This window comes from Aquarana catesbeiana, linkage group LG05, assembly GCF_042186555.1.
Source record: "Aquarana catesbeiana isolate 2022-GZ linkage group LG05, ASM4218655v1, whole genome shotgun sequence".
Lineage (NCBI taxonomy): Eukaryota > Metazoa > Chordata > Amphibia > Anura > Ranidae > Aquarana > Aquarana catesbeiana.
Window position 1 is genome coordinate 577,626,278 of NC_133328.1, and position 19,073 is coordinate 577,645,350.

Here is a 19,073-nt window from a genome sequence, read left to right on the forward strand (position 1 = left end):
TGGCACTTTCCCCTCTACCCTTCCTGTCACCCAACTACTCTGCTCTGGTGCCTGCACCCTTGCATTGCCACCCGCCTCTGTGTTGGCCCCTGCCGGAACCTGCAGGGTGCATTCCCAACTCTTCTTTTAGTATGGAGCTTCTTTTTAGTGTTGCCAGGTGCTTCCTTAGATTCAGGACCTGGGCTTCCAGGGAAACAACGTGCTTACATTTTGTGCTGCAGTATTTGCCCTGGATCAGATGGAGGGCTTAATCCACTCTAGCATCTATACATGCAGATGTTGGCTGTTGTCCCTGGCAACACAGAGGTTCTACCGCACCCTACTATTGCTATTTCCCAATTCTAATAAATGTAATGTTTGAAATATATGAGTTTGGAACAATGAAGAAAGCCGACCATCTGACTGCAGCTTTTATGTCTGAGGCATATGCCTGCTGTTCTTAAAAGGTACTGAGGTCTATGTTTGCTTCAAGAATCTTATTATATAGTATACTAGCAAAAAGCTTTCTTTTTTTAGGTATAGGAGACATAGGGGTGTAAAATAATCATCAAATTTATTTTTAAAACATTTTTTTCTTTAGCATGCCCTGTAATCTGCAGATCAAGGGGGTGAACTTTGATCTGCATATAATGCCAGTCAAAGGAACCTTACAAGCAACAAACAGCAACATTTGTTCCTGTTTAATCTCTAAGGGCTCACCCCTTAGTTAACTCTGGTCAGCCCTATTTAACTCGTTCCCTCTGTCCTCCCCTTACTTATTATTTTTCCGCTACTTTTTTTTATTCATATCTTTAAACCATTAATATTTGAAATGTTTCATTATAAACAGGACAAATGTTAGTGTATACAAAAAGTATACATTTTATCTAATACTTTTTTATATGATTTTGTCTGTAGATTGCATAGAAAATAAAGTGATTTTTGTAAGATAATATCACCAAGCCTTGTTTTGTCCAGAAAAAACCCCCCAATGTACTATGTATTACTTTTTTATCTTAAGTAATGGCAAAGATATTGACGAATTATAGGACCTTAGCAATAATGTAAAATTTACTCTGGTCCGTAAGTGGTATCCAGGTGCAAGATGAATTGGTTAAAACCACTCTAAAAAAAAAAAAAAAACACAGACAGTACCATTCAGCCAAAGGATGACATAACAGGAGTGGTTTATTCTTTAGGTAAGTTAAATACCAAGGACGTGATTGTTAATTGTCTCTTATACACCAAGCCACCATTTTCACCAATGTCTTACTATCATTGTGTTGTTCTGAAAAGTCATATCTTCTACCATAAGATACACCCCCTGAAAAATGCTGTTTATGTTATTTTTAAGTTGGAAGTCCATAGTGTTGTGAGAATATTGTGACTCTATATCCAATGCTTACTTAGACAACAAAGATTTTAATCCCATAGTAAAAATACAAAAATGAAGAAGAAAAAATGATATTGGTTGCTTTAATACTGTAACATTCAAGAATTGTTACTGGGTTATGTCATACTGGCCCCAGTAGTAAAGTGAAACTTAAATCCATTTTAAACCCAAGGTTAAGATGTATTATATTGCAGTTACCCAATCCTTGTATGAGCTGGCAGCATTTGTTTTATTTTTTAGGCTTTTTTTCTTTATTTTCACCTGGTAATCTGGCTGGTAACACATTTCCTGCCTTAGGCTGACTTCTCTTTCTATGAAGGAGCAACGAGGTAACCCTTGGACAGCGGCATTGTCTGAAGAGAGTAATGTTAAATGGATTAGAAGGTTTGGATGGACTTCACATAAATGACTAACAAATTAAAGCCGCAATTACAGAAACAGTTTTTTCCTTTTGGGATAAATGTTTTAACTAAATGAATAAAAGCTGACCATTGTAAGCACCCCTGTCGGTGTTAAATGGTTTGACTTAACCCTCTAACTTCCACTATGGCTGTACAACTTGGTCTGTTAAAGGAAGTTGAAAAACAACAGCAGGATCAAGAGGTAAAAAACTAAGTTGCAGGAGGACCTAGATAAACAAACACGATTTTTGATTTTGCCTTTAGCACACTTTAATCAGAGATTACCCCCCTTGAATGGAGCATCCCTTTTCTAGGTGTCTTCGGTCTTGACCAGTGTCGTCACATATCCTCTATACCCCCTCTTCTTCCAGTGGTGGCAGAGGCATAGGCATTATTCTTTGCAGCATTTTTCTGCAGGCCCGGGGCAGATCCTGCTGTTCTGGGTTTGAAGGAATTGGGTTAGAATGATACGGGGCATCGTTCAACCCAAAAGAGATACAGTGCTGAATCAGTTAGCAGGTGTATGTGGCAAACAATTGAGATTTTGTGTGTGATTTTAGCAAGTATATAATAAGGATTACCCTGTGATTTAATTTCTTTTATATAATAAGACACATCTGCATCAATTTTCTCTCTTTATAATAGATTTGGGTGTTCTAAGTACTTTTTAAATGTTAAAGGGTAATCCAGATTATCACACCATTTAATAGCAGTCTGTGTGGCTCTAATGTAGGACATGTAACACTGACAGTTTGCAAAGAGAGTCTAGAAAGCCTGAAACAAGACAAGGTTACTCATGTCTGTGGAAAATACCAGCCCTCGTCCTTGAAAGGTTATGATAACAAGGTTATATGGAGAATTTCCAGTGTTACTTGTATTGCGAGCAGTTCACTAACATAAGCAGCTTCTTCCCTCGTACACCACCTCAGAAGGGTCTGTTTTCTGTATGTGTCAATCACATTGCTGTTTTTCATCACTTATCAACATCAGCAGTTAAATTTTGGTTCACATTCTAAAAAGCTATGGTTCATTTTGCGGGCAGTGATCATCATAGTTGGTTCACTCTTGCCTACTAGATGATGTCTACTCTACATCCCTGGCCAAGCATTCATGCTATATGAGTAAGTCTAGCAGACAGTCATACTAAGACAGTCATACTATTAAGACATTTATATAGACTAGAGGAATAAAGTGTTGTATTCCAGAACCAATCTGATTCCAATTTTTTGCTTTTCATGTGGTTGTATTTTAAAGGCAATCACATTCCAGTTATCACTTTTCAGAAGGTTGTATTTTAGAAACTAGTATGGAGCTGTCTTGTGCTAAAAAAGTAGAGGAACTTTGAGTGCCTAGCACCATGGCTCTTAGGGCTGGGTCTGCTTTAAGACAAAATAAGACATGGGCGATGGTTACACTAAAGGGGCCCACCTTGATCACTCACAGCGGCACTTTGGTCTTGCAGTGCATGACATTTCTCAAGCTAGTGGCCCTAAAACAATACTTAATCCAGCATTCAATGTAGGGCACAGCACTTCAATGGGGTATACTGCTGTCTACACGAGATTTGGACACTCTGCAAGTTTAGGTATAAAATGTAGGTTTCTGATATAGCTAATGCATGAAATTAACCACAAATAAAATGTGATTGTCAACATATAATATGTGCTCATTAACAGCAGACACAGAGATCATCTGTGTTCCAAGGACATATGCAGACTGAAGTGTGAAGACGGAAATCCCCTTCGCCTAAAAACCTAAAATATCATTAAGCATGTTGTCATGCTCTAAAATTAAAATACTTTGGCCAGAAACTTTGAATACAAATTTATAGTGGGGAAAAAGGGAACTGTTAGGTGCAAAATGTAACTGTAGAAATAAAAAGATTAGGTTTCTATACTTCTTACCCCTGCCTTAAGCCGGGTACACACGGGCCAAATGTCGGGAGACATTTACCGGTTTTAAAAAAAAAAAAAAAATGTCTGACATTTGACCAATGTGTATGACTGTCTGTCCGACAGGAGCCAGCTGTTTGGCCAGCTTCTTTTGGACGAGCATGCTGGAAACCAGCAGCCAATCGACTCCTGATCAGCGCTGACTGGAGTGTTCTGGCGAGGGGGGGCGTCCCCCTGTCAGAACACAACGGCTTTGCGGGGAAGATTGATGTAATAATGTCACATAGTTAGTGCAGTGGCTCTGAGCGGAGCTGACAGTTTGTTTTTTTGTTCAACCTGCTGGGTTGAGAGGAAAAAAAACCTATAGTGTTTACCAGGCTTTAATCCGTGGTGTGAGATTGACTTCACCCTCCTTCCAGCTTGATACAGGGGAAAACTGGTGCCAAAATCTGAAAAGATGACACTCTTGCAATGAACTGGCATGACATCTCACAAGATTTTGCCTGCTCTGTATTCCCCAGGAATCTTCCCAGATGGACAGTGATGTCACATGCAGCAATGCATAAAAAAAACAGGGGTAAAGTAACTACTCAATGTATTTAGTTATCACAAGTTTACACATATGGCAAGAACCTTGAAATGGTGTGACCCCGATTCGGGTAAAAGGTGGGTTCAGTTTGAACAATCCCTTTCAGACTGTGTTCTAGGAGGATCCCCCTGACTACAGACGGAAGCCCCACACCAACTGATTAACTATCAAACTTTTGGGGTGATGCCGACACTAATTAAGCCTCTCAAACCTTCAACCCTATCTGACTCCTCTTCCGAAGGACTGTCACCGGTCACCTCTGAGCCTAAATTTATGCCAGGACTTCAAGACAGGTCATTTTTTTCCAACCTTCGAGACCATAGACCATGTTACACTTTTTTCAGGATGGCCACTGGCGTTCCCGGTTGAAAATTCAGGCTGTGTTTGAACCCCCCCCTTGCCTTGCGATGCAATTGAGACCTTTCCTTACCCACAATTGGGGAAAGGTGACGTTGCTTCCCACTCCTTCGGAATTTGAAGAATTATCTCTGGATGAGGATACAATTCCACACGGCCTCTCCCATTCATACCGTATTTTATCCTGTCCACCAAACTCGCCACCACCTAAATACCTTGCTCGATGGGAACATGACCTACACACTACCTTTACAGCGAGTCAGAATCTTACAAATCACCAATAAAGCATATGTTTCATGTAGTGTTCAAGAAACTGGGTACAAGATCCTTTCTAGGTGGTACATGGTCCCCAAGACATAAACCGTTTTCACAGAGTTATCCTTGTTGGAGATGTCAGAAGGAGGAGGGCACCATACTTCACATCTTCTTGTCTTGTTTGAGAATTCATGGCTTCTGTTCACAATTCAAGTACTGGATCTTTAAATTCACAGACATTCAAATGCCCAATGACGCGATTGTGTTTTTCCTTCATCTAACCCCCACGTCATTGAAGAGCTATAAGTGCTCTCTATTGATACATATACTTAAAGAGGGAGTCCCGCGAAAATTTTTCTTTTTATAGTCAACAGCTACAAATACTGCAGCTGCTGACTTTTAAAATATGGACACTTACCTGTCACAGGGTCCAGCGATGTCGCACCCGAGGCCGAACCGTGCCCTGGTCCTCGGATGCTGCTGCCGCCATCTTTAGTATGGGAATCAGGAAATGAAGCCTTGCGGCTTCACTTCCCGGTTCCCTACTGCGCATGCGCGAGTCGCGCAGCGCAATCTGAATGGTCCCTGCTGTCTCTGGGACCTGTGTTTGTCCCGTGGGAGTCTATGCCCGTAAGTGGGTGCAAATACCTGTCTTAGACCGGTATCTGCACCCCCCTCCCCCCTGAAAGGTGCCAAATGTGACACCGGAGGGGGGGAGGGTTCCGAAAACCGGAGGTTCAATTTTTGTGTGAACCTCCGCTTTAACCACTTCTGGGCTGCCGCACGCCGATATACCGCCTTACTTTGAAGGTGGATATCGTCGCTAGCTGCCATAACTCTCTTGTTCGGCCGGGGGTCCGGTCTCCGATAATAGTGGTGTCTGCAGCGGATTCACCACGAGATCATTTTTATCGGCGACGGGAGAGGGGCCCTCCGCAGCTTACCGGAGCCATCAGCAGAGGCGATCGGATCTTCACCCTTGCTAAGATTGGAGACGAATGAGGGGAAGATGGACCCCAACCGTCTCCACAACAATACGGGGCGGAAGCAACGTCATAACATCGCCCATAGCGCTTAAAGGGCTTTTTTTTTTTTTTTTTATTGCATTTAAGTGTAAATATGAGATTTGAGGTATTTTTGACCCCATATTTCATATATAAGAGGTCCTGTCATACTTTTTTTTTCTATTACAAGGGATGTTTACATTCCTTGTAATAGGAATAAAAGTGACACATTTAAAGAAAAAAAAACAGTGTAAAAATAAAAGGTAAAATAAATAAGAAAAAATTTTTTTTTAAATGCGACCTGTCCTGCCGAGCTTGCGCGCAGAAGCGAACACATATGTGAGTAGCGCCCGCATATGAAAACTGTATTCAAACCGCAAATGTGAGGTATCGCTGCGATCAGTAGAGCGAGAGCAATAATTCTAGCCCTAGACCTCCTCTGTAACTTAAAACATGCAACCTGTAGAATTTTTTTAAATGTTGCCTATGGAGATTTTTAAGGGTAAAAGTTTGTCACCATTCCACGAGCGGGCGCAATTTTGAAGCCCGCATAACATTATCTTTCACAATATAAAAAAAATTGGGCTAACTTTACTGTTGTCTTATTTTTCAATTCAAAAAAGTATATTTTTTCCAAAAAAAAGTGCGCTTGTAAGACCGCTGCGCAAATACGGTGTGACAGAAAGTATTGCAACGACCACCATTTTATTCTGTAGGGTGTTAGAGAAAAAAAATGTATAATGTTTGGGGGTTCTAAGTAATTTTCTAGCAAAAAAAACTGTTTTTAACTTGTAGACAACACATCTCAAAAAGAGGCTCGGTCCTTAAGTGGTTAAAGGAGACAGCCAAAGCATTTTTGGCTGTACTGTGGATTGCAAGAGTACAATCCGTTCTGCACTACTGTCACCCGTTTTTAGCAGACAGTGGGTTGAAGCCCGCTGTCTGCTGACATCATAGAGCCGGTCCAGGCTGGGAAAAGATCACAACCATATGGTTGGGATCCACCCAGATGTCTGGACCGGGAACCTAGGTCAGCCTCTTAGTGAGCCCGTGAGAGGCTGAGCCAGCTGCTTCTGCCCCATCCATAGTCCAGCACTCTAGTGAGCGCAGGGGGGGAAGGGCAGAGGGCCGGTGACTGTCGGTCACCAGCTCTCTGCTCACAGAGCACTGAGAATCGAGCGATCAGCGTTCTTTGATCACTCAGCTCTCAGTATTAGAGCCAGCGAGGGACAGATGCAGCATCAGATCGATGCTGCATCCACCTAGGTAAGTATGATTTAAGGAAAACAAAAACAAACAAACTTCTCTTTTAATGTTGCAAAGGCATGCATCCCTGTCTGCTGAACAGGGATGAGTTTTTGGTTTGCAAAGATTACCAAAATCAAGCTTATGGAGGAACTTTGTGCCTCAACCAACCACAGGGAACAATGTTTTTGCAAAACCTGGTTCTACTGGACTGAGTTACCCGTTCTCCTAAATATCAAGATATCCTAGGCTCTTAAACTTGATTTCATAATCTGCTCATTGGAACAGCCTCGGAGGTTGTCAGGTGAACACTACAGGTGGATAGATCCGCTGGATATAAAAAAAATCTGAATCTTTACAGGTACACATGCTAACAATAGGTGATTTGTAAAGGGCGCAGGGTGCAATTAGAATGGGCTTTGAATTTTACTGCAAGGTCCATTTTAAAGCATATCTAACCCCCCCAAAAAAGAACCTATTTTAGCTTACCAGAACTTAGATTTGGTGGCTCCATGGGTTTATTTTTTGAGCCTTTTTCCTTTATTTTCAGCTGAAAATAACACATTTCACAGAGTGGCCACTACTCCTCCACTGTATCTATGGTAGGTCAGCAGTTGCCACACAGGCTAGACTTCAAACATATCTGCCTTTGTTCATCTCCATTACGTGGGGGTTGATGGGATTACTAGTTTACAAAATGAAGATTACACTGTTTTTACTGTCCGTTCAGCTCATAAGGGCACTGCATTACTAGTTTACTAGTAAGATAACATTTTTTTTTGTACTTGCTAAAATGTTCCTAGCTAGGAAAAGGAATGCAAATGCAGCATTCACATTTAAGAAATGGTAAGCTGTAGTAAATACATATTTTTTCCTGGATTTTGTTATCCTTTTGATAATTTGTTTCCTTGCTGTTTGGAACATGTCCCCAAGGGATAGAGTGTGTTGATGAAGATTCTGCATATGTTTTTCAGGAGGCTTTCCAGCTTGGGATCTACTGGGCCAATACAAACACAGTTCACAAATCTGTGGCAGTTAGGTTGGTACATGACATGACTTCTCCAAAATGGAAAGACGGGGATACAGGTGAAGTGGTATCACTGGATGAAGAAGGATTTGTTGATGCCAACATCAAACTAGGAGCTTTTCCTGGACATCAAAAGGTCAGGGTATAAAATTGCTTTTAACTATATGATTCTAAACATGTATTTTTTTATTTTTAAATAACAAACATGTTATATTTACCTGCTCTGAGCAATGGTTTTGCACACAGAAAGTGGGGCTTTGCCCTGGCCCTTGCACCCTTATCATAGGATCTGCTATCAATCTGCCCTATGAGGAGGGGGAGAGAGGAAAGGAATGCTGCTTTTGTGCACAGCGATGGATTGAGATTGGGCTCAGGTAAGTATAAGATTGGGGGGGGGGGGGGGGGGGCAGAATCTTGAACACAGAAGGTTTTTTTATCTTAATGCAGAGAATACCTTAAGGCTTTAGTACCACTTCAACTACAAAGCCCTCCTTTCTGCTTATTAATAATTGTAGGATGGTGAGTTAATTACCACCCCCCTTATTTAGTGTTTATGTCCCCCCTTTCACAGTGGAGGCAGCCATTCCTTTTGCTGGGACAGTAGGTCAACAAATGCACTCTATCAGTTTTCTGGAGAACAATGCCATCATTTTTCTTGTGCCACCTTAAGTGGATGACAGGTACACTTGTTGGCAGGTGCAGTTAGCTTGTATGCCGCTATGTGGCTCTGTTCCACTATATAGTGTGGTAGGAGGTAATTATGTCATTGGGTGTTAGGCCCTTTTAGAGAAAAACTTCCTCTTGTGGTGTAATGGGTGGAGTTAGTGCCCATATAAGTGCCATTTGAGCCAAATGCCACAGATCTTGTCAGATGTATTCAGCTACTGTCAAGGGCCCTGAACAGGATTGCAACTCCAGGTGTGGTAGTTCAACACCCATAAGGACCAGCTGTAGTTGCCCTGACTCTTTTACGGTCTGCTGCAGGCTATAAGCAGGATGAAAAAGGCTAGTCTATAAGAGTCCTCTGAATTGAGTACTAGTATACCTGGGAATGAGAGGGCCATCTGGGAGTGTGCCCTGCTGGGCAAAGCTAGAGGGTGGGACAGTAGGAGAGACTGATATACAAATGAGGGCACCTTGATTATTCTCGGTGAAGGAGGCTGAATGCTGCGAACTTAGTAAACATGGAGAAGTGGTCCCAACTCTGTGGTGCTCCTAAGGAAAGAGGGGGTGCCTAAATAACAGCTACAGAATATTTCTTTCTGTATATGGTGGTCCACACCGAAGAAACCTGTCAGTATGTTAATGTGATGTTAGATGTCACGTCCATTGCTTTTGGCCTTCAATGTCCGTTACCATTCTGGATGGATAGCACCCTTTGGAGTGGACCCTCAGACATATAATGTTATGCCCCGTCCACACAAGCGGAATTTCCGTCGGAAAAATCTTGGATGGTTTTTCCGACGGGATTCCGCTCAAGCTTGCCTTGCATACACACGGTCACACAAAAGTTATCTGATTTTTCTACCGTCAAGAATGTAGTGACGTACAACACTACGACGCTCTGAGAAAATGAAGTTCAATGCTTCCGATCATGCGCCGAATTGTTTCCCAGCATGCACGTTTTTTTGCGCATTGGAATTCCATACAGACAAACGGAATTTCTGTCAAGATCTTTTTCCGTCAAAAAAATAGAGAACCAGCTCTCAATCGTTTGCTGGCAGAAGAAAAAGTTGAATGGAGCATACACACGGTCGGAATATCCGACCAAAAGCTCCCATCACACTTTTTTTGACGGAAATTCCGCTCGTGTGTACGGGGCATTAGGGTTGACACACTGGGGTTGATTTACTAAAACTAGAGAGCACAAAATCTGGTGCAGCTCTGCATAGTAATTAAGGATGAGCTCCAGCGCGTTCACATGCTGCATGTGCCGAGCCCGCCAGGAAGTCGGCAATGCGCTGATCTAATCACAGGCAGTGAGACATTTCCCGATCTCTGCAGCCGCACATCGGGAAATGTCTCACTGCTTGTGATTAGCGCTGTGCGGTGCCGACTTCCTGGCGGGCTCGGCACGTGCAGCTTGCGTACACGCCGGAGCTCATCCTTAATAGTAATTGATCAGCTTCCAGTTAGAAGCTGATTGGTTACCATGCACAGGTCCACCTGATTTTGCACTCTCCAGTTTTATTAAATCAACCCCGCTGAGTGAGAGCAGAGACATGCAATTACTGCAAACCGCATTACTTCCCTTTTTCAGAGCACACACACAGTCAAATAATGTACAAAAAGAGCACACACAAGCAGATTACACAGAAGCACACTTATTCTCAGCACACAAACAGCCAACTCACAAGTACAACGCATATAGTCAGAGATTACATGTAGTGTGTGCACGCACGCACAGCATAAAGGGCGTGCACATCCAAAGCACACAAATACTTTACAATACATGCTTATTCCTGTTATGGTAACACTGCTGAGTAAGAAAATGGTAGCAGTATAGATGAATTCATTTTTCTGCTTTTAAAAGCCAACTTTAGCTCCCCCTCTCCCCTTCTGCCACCTATTCCTATTGGAGGACCATTGCACATTTTTTGTACTATGTATCCCTTTTTTCTAGTCATAGGTCCCCTCCTGCGGTGGTGGCCGGGTCCTAAATGCTGCAGATGTAGTGACACCCTCCGCATCATTCTTCTATGAGTTTAGGGATACCCCCAGGGGTGGGTCCTTGACACCCTGGGCTCACATAAAGTGGGTTAAATGACTCTGGGAATTTCCTACCTAGTTCTAAATATCAAGTCATTAATACTTCCTTGATCATTTTGGCATTGCCTGAAACAAGTTCATACTCTGAAGTCCAAAGGAATGAATTGTCATTATTACTTTGTGTTCTAGATTCTAGAACATTTATCTCAGAAATCCTTAAACAGAACCAGTCATGTTACAGATTATGCAAGAACCTGGATATTCAGTCTTGAGTTATAAGTGTGCAAACTTATTTTTGTTTGCTTTCTTTATCCACTTGTTGCCCTCAATGTACTGTGGGCGAGCGGCCGCTGTACGCAAAGTGACGTACCCATGCTTTGCTGCCTACTTCCAGGTTTAGGGTGCAAGCATGTGCGCCCACCTCCTGCTGTGTATAATCACAAGCACAGTCAGCAAGTCCCAGCCAATGATTCACGGCCGGGACCTGCTGATCGGCTATCTGCAATCACAACCAAGAGCTCTGTGTTGGTAAACAATACGGAGCTCTGTGCCGAGGGAGTGATCTGTCAGAAAAAGAAACTGAGAGATCTGTGGTAAAAATCAGCACACTTTACACACATTACACATAGTGCAGGGCACGCAGGGAGAAGGGAATAAATAGATTTTTAGTAAAAAGCATAATACACACATTAACGCTCGTTAGGCACACAGCCCCTTGATTACCCCAAGATGTAACTTCTTCCCAACCAGTGTCATTAGTACAGTGACCATGTATAGTCTTATCACTGTATTAATGTCACTGGGGATGTCAGTTGCAACTAGTCAGTTCCCCCCAGTGTCAGTTAGTGTCAGATGGTCCGCTGCACTATCGCAGTCCCATTATAAGTCACCGATCACCGCCATTAGTAGTATAAAAAAAAAAAAAATTCCAGTATATATACCATAGTTTTTAAGTGCTATAACTTTCATGCAAAACAATCAATAAACACTTACTGGGACTTTTTTTTTAATCAAAAACATGTAGCAAAAATGCAATTTGGCCAAAGTTTATGAAGAAAGTAGATTTTTTTTTTCTTTTTTTTATGGGATATGTTTTATAACAGAAAGTAAATAATATTGGGGTCTTTTTTAATTCATATATCAAAAAAATAAAAAACCCAGTGGTGATCAAATACCACCAAAAGAAAGTTCTATTTGTGTGAAAAATGGCCTGGCCATGAAGGGGGTAAAATCTTCCAGAGCTCCAGTGGTTACTTTGCCTATATCTGACTCTTCAGCTGCAGTGTGAGGGTTAGAGGTCAGCTTAAGCTGGCAGTCGGTGCCCTGTCAACTATCTTACCTCACAAATAAAATGTATAAAATACCTGTAAGTGATCTAAATCTATCATCTGTCATGAATAGTGAAAAGCTTTTGTATTTGGTACAGCAACAATAAACAGTACCAAAAGAGAACACTCCGTGAGAGTTTCCTGTCTATACAAAATGAATCAGCATTCACAACTGTTATATTTTTATAGCTTTTAATAAGGTGGGGAGACTTTATCCACATGTGGGACATTGCCCTTACATCCTGCCGTGTCACTAGGACAGAAAGCTAAAGGAAATTTGATCAACTGAAAACATGAAGATGACAAAAATTATTTTTTGTAGAGTGGAGAATGGTTAATACCTATGCCTAGTTTTTAATAATAAGGCAAGAAGAAAATGGTACTTTGAAAATTTGATGCGGAAATGTTAAAGATGTGTCAATTTGTTGGAATCTTGGAAGAGGTGGGCAGAAATTGAGAATAATTCCAAATTGACAGGTGTACAGTAAAGCGCACACATGTTCAGCAGGAAAATTTGGTTAGCCAAAAAAACATCTTGAGGGTTCTTGTTTTGTCCTTTGTGAGAGTGTGAATAGGTCCTTTGTTGCAGGGATAAAATCTCAAATGTTACATTTGATATAAAAATCTAGTTCTTAAAGTACCCCTCTGAACATTTATGCAATTTGAAAACCACTGATACTTAAATAAAAATTATATTCACCCCTAGGGCAAAGCCGTTTCCTATTTTCACTCTTCATTTCCGACCTTGCCTCTTCTTTTATATTTTGGAAATGTTTTTTCTCTTATGTTTTTACTAGTGTAATTTCTAGTGTAATTTTTGAAGCTTGGTACCATTGGTGTTGTACACCTGCATTCCTGAGACATGGAACAACTCCATAAGTAAATGGTGCATGCTGTCCTAGTTTTATATTTCTTTTCACAGGGCACAATATAGCGGAATCCATCATTTCCATTTCTCCAGTTGCTTTTCATATGGAAATTAAATTAGTATCGTAAATTAATAATGCACCTATAACTTTGAATTGGCAAGCAGCAAGACATAATTTAGAGGCCACAGAAAACAATTTAAGGTTTATAGACTAAATTAAATGTAATTATGGTTTATTGCAAAATTAGACAGCAATCTCTGCATTACCGTTAATAGTTAAAAAATGATCCAAAATGTGAAATGTAGTTAAATGAGTTTCGTTTAGGGTTTTTTTGTTTTATTGGCAAGCTAGGACCGAACTAGCACATAGTAAGGCTTCATGTTTTTAAGTCTTCAAGGATATATAGAATATCTTGACTAAGCTCATAGTGTTTTTTTTAGGTCTGTGAGCACGACCTTGTACCAAAACTTGTTTTAAGGAGGAAAGCCTCTTTTCTTTTCTTTTTTTTTTTAAAGAGTGCCTGCCACTCCAATCTGTTAGCCTAATTTGATAAAAGTTGATTTGTTAAATCAGGATATGATAAAGGAGAATGTCATATATTTTATGAAGAATTTGGAACTCCTGGCTGATCATATGACTGGGTTTGACTCCTGAGTCACACTGTCCATTAGCTTTGCCTGAATTGTGATCCTTGGATGAGACAAATAACAAAGGACGTGGCATTGTGCACATAGCTGGGTTATCCCAGAGGACTGGTATTTCACATTCTTCTGATATACAGTTGATCACATAGTTTAAAGATACTTTTTAAGTCACAACTACCATTTTCAAAATGTGAGCAATAGCGGCTTGCATATTCATTTCAGGACTGGAATCCATTAAAGCAGAGGTCTCCAAACTTTCTAAGCAAAGTGCCAGTTTACTGTCCTTTAGGCTTTGAGGTCCATATACCTCAAGTGTAAATTTGAGGTATATGGACCTACTCGCATGAAAGTCAGACCAAAGTAGTACAGGGACTTCTTTGAAGTCGGCACGACTTGAAGTTGCACATATATGAATGGTTATCATTGGAAATCATGGGGAACAACTTGTTATGCGACTTTGCAGTCCCAAGTCGCAGGACAAGTCACACAAGTGTGAAAGAGGCCTTAGACTTTAGGAGGGCCGGATTGAGACCAGTGGTAGTAGAAGATGCCTCAGACTTGGTGGTCAGTGGGGGTAAAATAATTGTATAACACCTGTGGGCAGATTGATTGATATTAGTGGAAAGAATAATCTCCATTGTTGGTGTCAGTGGGAGGAATAATACCCCATCATTGGTATTAGTGGGAGGATTAGTGCCCCATCATTGTTGGTATTAGTGGGATGGTTAGTGCCCCATCATTGATATTAGTGGGATAAACAGTGCCTCATCATTGGTATTAGTGGGACGAATAGTTCCCAATCATTGGTATTAGTTGGAAGATTAGTGCCCCATCATACATATTAGTTGGAAGACTATTGCCCCATCATTTGTATTAGTTGGTGGACTATTGCCTCATCACTGGTATTAGTGGGACGAATAGTGCCCCTTCATTGGTATTAGTTGGAAGATTAGTGCACCATCATTCGTATTAGTTGGAGGATTATTGCCCCATCATTGGAATTAGTGGGAGGAATAGTGCCCCATCATTGGTATTAGTGGGAAGAATGATTCCCATCATTGGTGTCAATTGGAGAAATAATGCCCTGTCTATGGTGTCAGTTGTTGGTGACAGTGGGAATAATTGTGCATTGTATCAGTGCGAGGAATAGTGCCCTGAGGGCCAGATAAAGGCAAACAAAGGGCCACATCTGGCATGCGGGCCGCAGTTTAGAGACCACTGCTTTAAATTGACCTTGCCATAAGTGAAATAAGGGGCTTTTGCTGGTTTCTTTCAAAAAATGCTAGGTGCCTTGCTCTGTCTGACTTTTAGTGCTTTTGAGGCACAGAGCAGAATATTTGTCCTGTAAAGGAGTGTCACAGTATTAAAGCCAAGGCATCTGCATGACAGACAGGGACAAAAGTTCTCAAAATGAGTGGTTACCTATGATAGCTTCCATTCAGAGACAGACTGGGATCATTTGGCCCTCTGGAGATAGTTAGGTCTGGTTGCCCAAATCCCACTAAGTAACTATAAGTGAGTTACTGGCATACCGTATGTATTCTTACTGTGCCACAAGATTTAAATTTTAGTCAGTCAATTTTATTTTTTTGAGAATTTTGGTTCCAGGTTTGTTGTCCCCTGATCAATGACTACATAGAGAGCACAAGGATAAGTAGACTGTATGTCTTTGGATGGAATGGTAATACATTCGTAACATCTGATGATGGCTAAATGAGGTGTGCTTTCAGAAAGTTTACCTTAATAGTTGTACTAGGCAAAGGATCTGTGCCGCAAGCGAGTATGTGTAAAATGATCTTGCAGTTAGAAAAGTCATATAAGCTCTCACAAGCAGGGCCCTCTGATTCCTCCTGTATTGAATTGTATTGTAATTGTACTGTCTGCCCTAATGTTGTAAAGCGCTGCGTAAACTGTCTATATAAATCCTGTATAAAAATAACATCTGAAGGTAAAGGAAAGGTATACTGGCCACAACAGTACAGATTCTATATATGTGGAATTGCATTTTGGCATGAAACTACAGATTCTACAGGCATAACAGAGCAATACATTTCAGATTTTACAGATGCAATGCTTGAACGAGGCATATCTGCACAAAAAGATAACCATTTCTACACTTGTTGGAGGCATTGTTGAACATGCAATTGTTACATTCTGAATGGGTCACACTTTCATGTCTACCTGTATCAATACTATAGTTTCCTCTAACCATGCTTGCTCAGTCACTTGGTCACTGACAGTCAAACTTGACATAGGGTGACATAGAAATGGTAAACCATCAGTTTTGTCAGGAGCCACCTGGCTTTGTCTTTCAGTGCATGGCTGAGAGCCAGAGCCAGCCATGCCCTATGGCCAACAGTCACTGCTCTCCACTTTAAGCAGAACGAGAGCTGAGAGAATAGCTGTCATGTGATCGCTTGGTTCTTGGTCTTAGAGGTGGAGTGAGATAGATGCATCTTGACACTGATGCTGCAGCATGGAGGTGAGTATGTAGGATTTAGTTTTTGTTTTTTACATATCCAATACTTCTTTAATTCATGTCTGTGTAGCTGAAAAATGGCATTCTAAAAAATTCTATATAGTGCAAATGAGTGACCCCAGAAGGGAGGGCAGGTCACAGCCATATGGGAAGTGTCAGTCAGGACACTTGCCGAGTTGTTGTAACTGCTGCGTTGATGGGAATAATGTGGTTGGGGCAGGCCCTGAAGTTTGAATGCTTGGTGCAGACAGGCAGGCATAACATGACAGGTGGAAATGCCATACCCAACTAGGTGTTTTTATTGCACTTTTGGTCCATATACTCGGGGCACACCTAGGGTTGCCACCTCATCCCTTTAAACCCGAACACATATTAATTACACAGGTTCTTAGGCTAATTTAATACAGATAAGGCACTAAGTGAATTTAATTACCACCTTTATCAGCCACAGAACCTGTGTAATTAATGTGTTCGGGGATGAGGTGGCAACCCTAGGCACACCAGAGGATCATCCAGTGCTCAGATGGGCCAGTAAGACTCTGCCTTCATTGTTCTCTTGTGGCAGATTCCATTTAACTCATCAGCCAATGTACTAACAAATTGAAATGTGCTTATAACCGTACACTTTCCACTCTTGGGGAAATGCTGGTTTATTGTTCTTATAGCAAATCCACTTCTGCTTAACGCAGTGCAACTGATTAAGCTCATATGTATCACATTACTAATTTATCTTTGCTTCTTTCAGCTTTGTCAGTTTAGCATTTCATCAATGGTTCGAAACGGAGTCCAGATTTTGCAGGTTGAAGACAAGACAATGATCATTAACAATACTTCATTTAAGATTTACTACAGCCCACAGATGTGTGTTTCTAAGCAGCATTCTGATGAAGAGGTATGAACCTCATTTCCTGCTGTGGACTGCAACTCTTTCTTAGTTACTTATAGACTTCTAATGTTATTTTTATTCCCTAGCTATGTACATTGGCATCCAATACAATTACAGGCTCGAGATCATGTAATGTATAGGGGTATTTTAGTACAATCAGTCACACTAGAGTACTCACTGAGTCTGTAGTTTCACTCCCATTGGGTTTTCCTAAGTTATTCTACATTCAGCAGGGTATGTCCTGCCTTGGCTTTATCAAGAGAGGATTATCAAAGGAATGTTAATTCATAGCTACAAATAAAATGGCTGCTAGTTTAGTAAAAAATCAATTATTTTTGCCTTTGGCTTTTGGGCATTAGATTTATGTGATCATTCAAGGCAGCCGATATGAGGGTGATGTTAAAGGCTAAGTTCACCCTTTAAAAAAAAAAAAGGCTTCTGCAGACATTCAGGATCTTGTATGGGAAGACATTTATTGAATGGCAGAAAGAATCAATAAACTACTAGGACGCTCACCAGTGCCCTCGCAGTTCATAGAGAACTTCAAGCCGTTGGCCGTGGAGGCTGGCAGTAGATGTAGTTCATTCATTCACAGAACTCTGTGGCCACGCAGGGCTCCGTTGTTTTTAAATTCTGACAGCGGGTGCCGGGAAAAGATCCCCTGCCTGCTGTCATGGCAGGAGCTGGAACATGTTACATGTTTCACACTAAATATGGGTGAACTTATCCTTCAAACCATATCTAAACCAAAAAATAATATTATGTAGTATATTTTAGCTTACCAGTCATTAGATGTGGTGGATGCATTGGATTTTTTTTTTCAGATTTCTATCCCATTTTTTTCACTGATCATCCTGAAATTAACACACTTACTGTCCCTGGGTGGCTACATGCACTCCTCCACTATATCTATGAAGAGAGGGAGGTGGTCTTCAAATACATATCTGTCTTTGTGCACCTCCATTAACTTTTGTTATAAAGTCTCTAATCCTCTCTGTTCCCAGTCTGTAGCTTAAGCATGGTGTGCATGTCATCTAATTCCATGCCAAAGCTGCAGCACTACCCAATTTTATGGTTTAGAGTCCTTCAGTATGTTAGAACTTTCCATTATCCACCCTGTCTTTTCCCCAGCTGATTGGAGTGCAATAGTGGTTGTATAGTAAGCGCTTGTGAAAAGTCTAAATTTTTCTTTGCTGTGATGATACACAGTAATCACTATGTCCACAATCTGCTTTACACATTATAGACTAAATTTCAGGTCACTGTAGGGTACTAGAACAGCTGCATATAGGTCATTCTGGAACCTGGACAGTATCATGTTTTACCATTCATGTTAGCTATTATCTGTCCGCTGTATGTTATAACCGCAGAGGTTTTTTGGGGAAATATCTACTTTTCACCTGTTGCTTAGTCAAATACAACACAACGAGACCTTTCTGTGAACTATGTTTAAAGCCCAAGGAAAAATGATATCTTTGCGTTCTGTGTCGGAAATCTGGCTGTACTTCAACAATCCAATGTTTGGCTTCAAATGTCCAACTCATAATAATAAGTCAAATCTCTGTAGAATAAATCATCTGTTTCTTTTAATCAAGCTTATCTTTTTTTGTCCTTTTCTCCCCCTGCTTTTCCTCTGAAGTATGTGCCTGTACCAGACAGCACTGTGTTCAGCATCAGCCCAGCTGGGGAACATAATGTCGCCAAATCCAACACAGTTCCTTTATGGGATCTCATCTCGGACACCAGTAATTGCATAGCAGAGACGCTTCCTCTCCAGAAGTACATTCTGCTCAGCTTGTGCCATAACGCCACAGCTGACAGCGCCGAGTGCTGGAGTCTACCAACTATCATTCGCCAGGAGTTCCCCCGGCAGAGTGTGGCTGTGCCTCTAGGAGACTGCGGTGGAAATGACTTGTGCACAAAGTATGGCAATATCCATTTCTGATGATCTAAAATCTGATATAGCAAAACAATAAGGTTTCTGAAAAGCTTGTTATAAATGCAGTGGTGAACATG

General features: G+C 41.2%; 1 protein-coding gene across 1 annotated transcript in view; it reads left to right on the forward strand.

The window, feature by feature from the left end:
* VPS13B (vacuolar protein sorting 13 homolog B) overlaps window positions 1-19,073 on the forward strand; it is a 1,301,055-nt gene that overhangs the window by 1,212,531 nt on the left and 69,451 nt on the right. Inside the window, exons 40-42 of the mRNA XM_073632833.1 lie at window positions 8,090-8,278; window positions 16,917-17,063; window positions 18,697-18,980. Coding sequence (XP_073488934.1) covers window positions 8,090-8,278; window positions 16,917-17,063; window positions 18,697-18,980 — 620 coding nt within the window. The remainder of the gene's footprint in view (window positions 1-8,089; window positions 8,279-16,916; window positions 17,064-18,696; window positions 18,981-19,073) is intronic.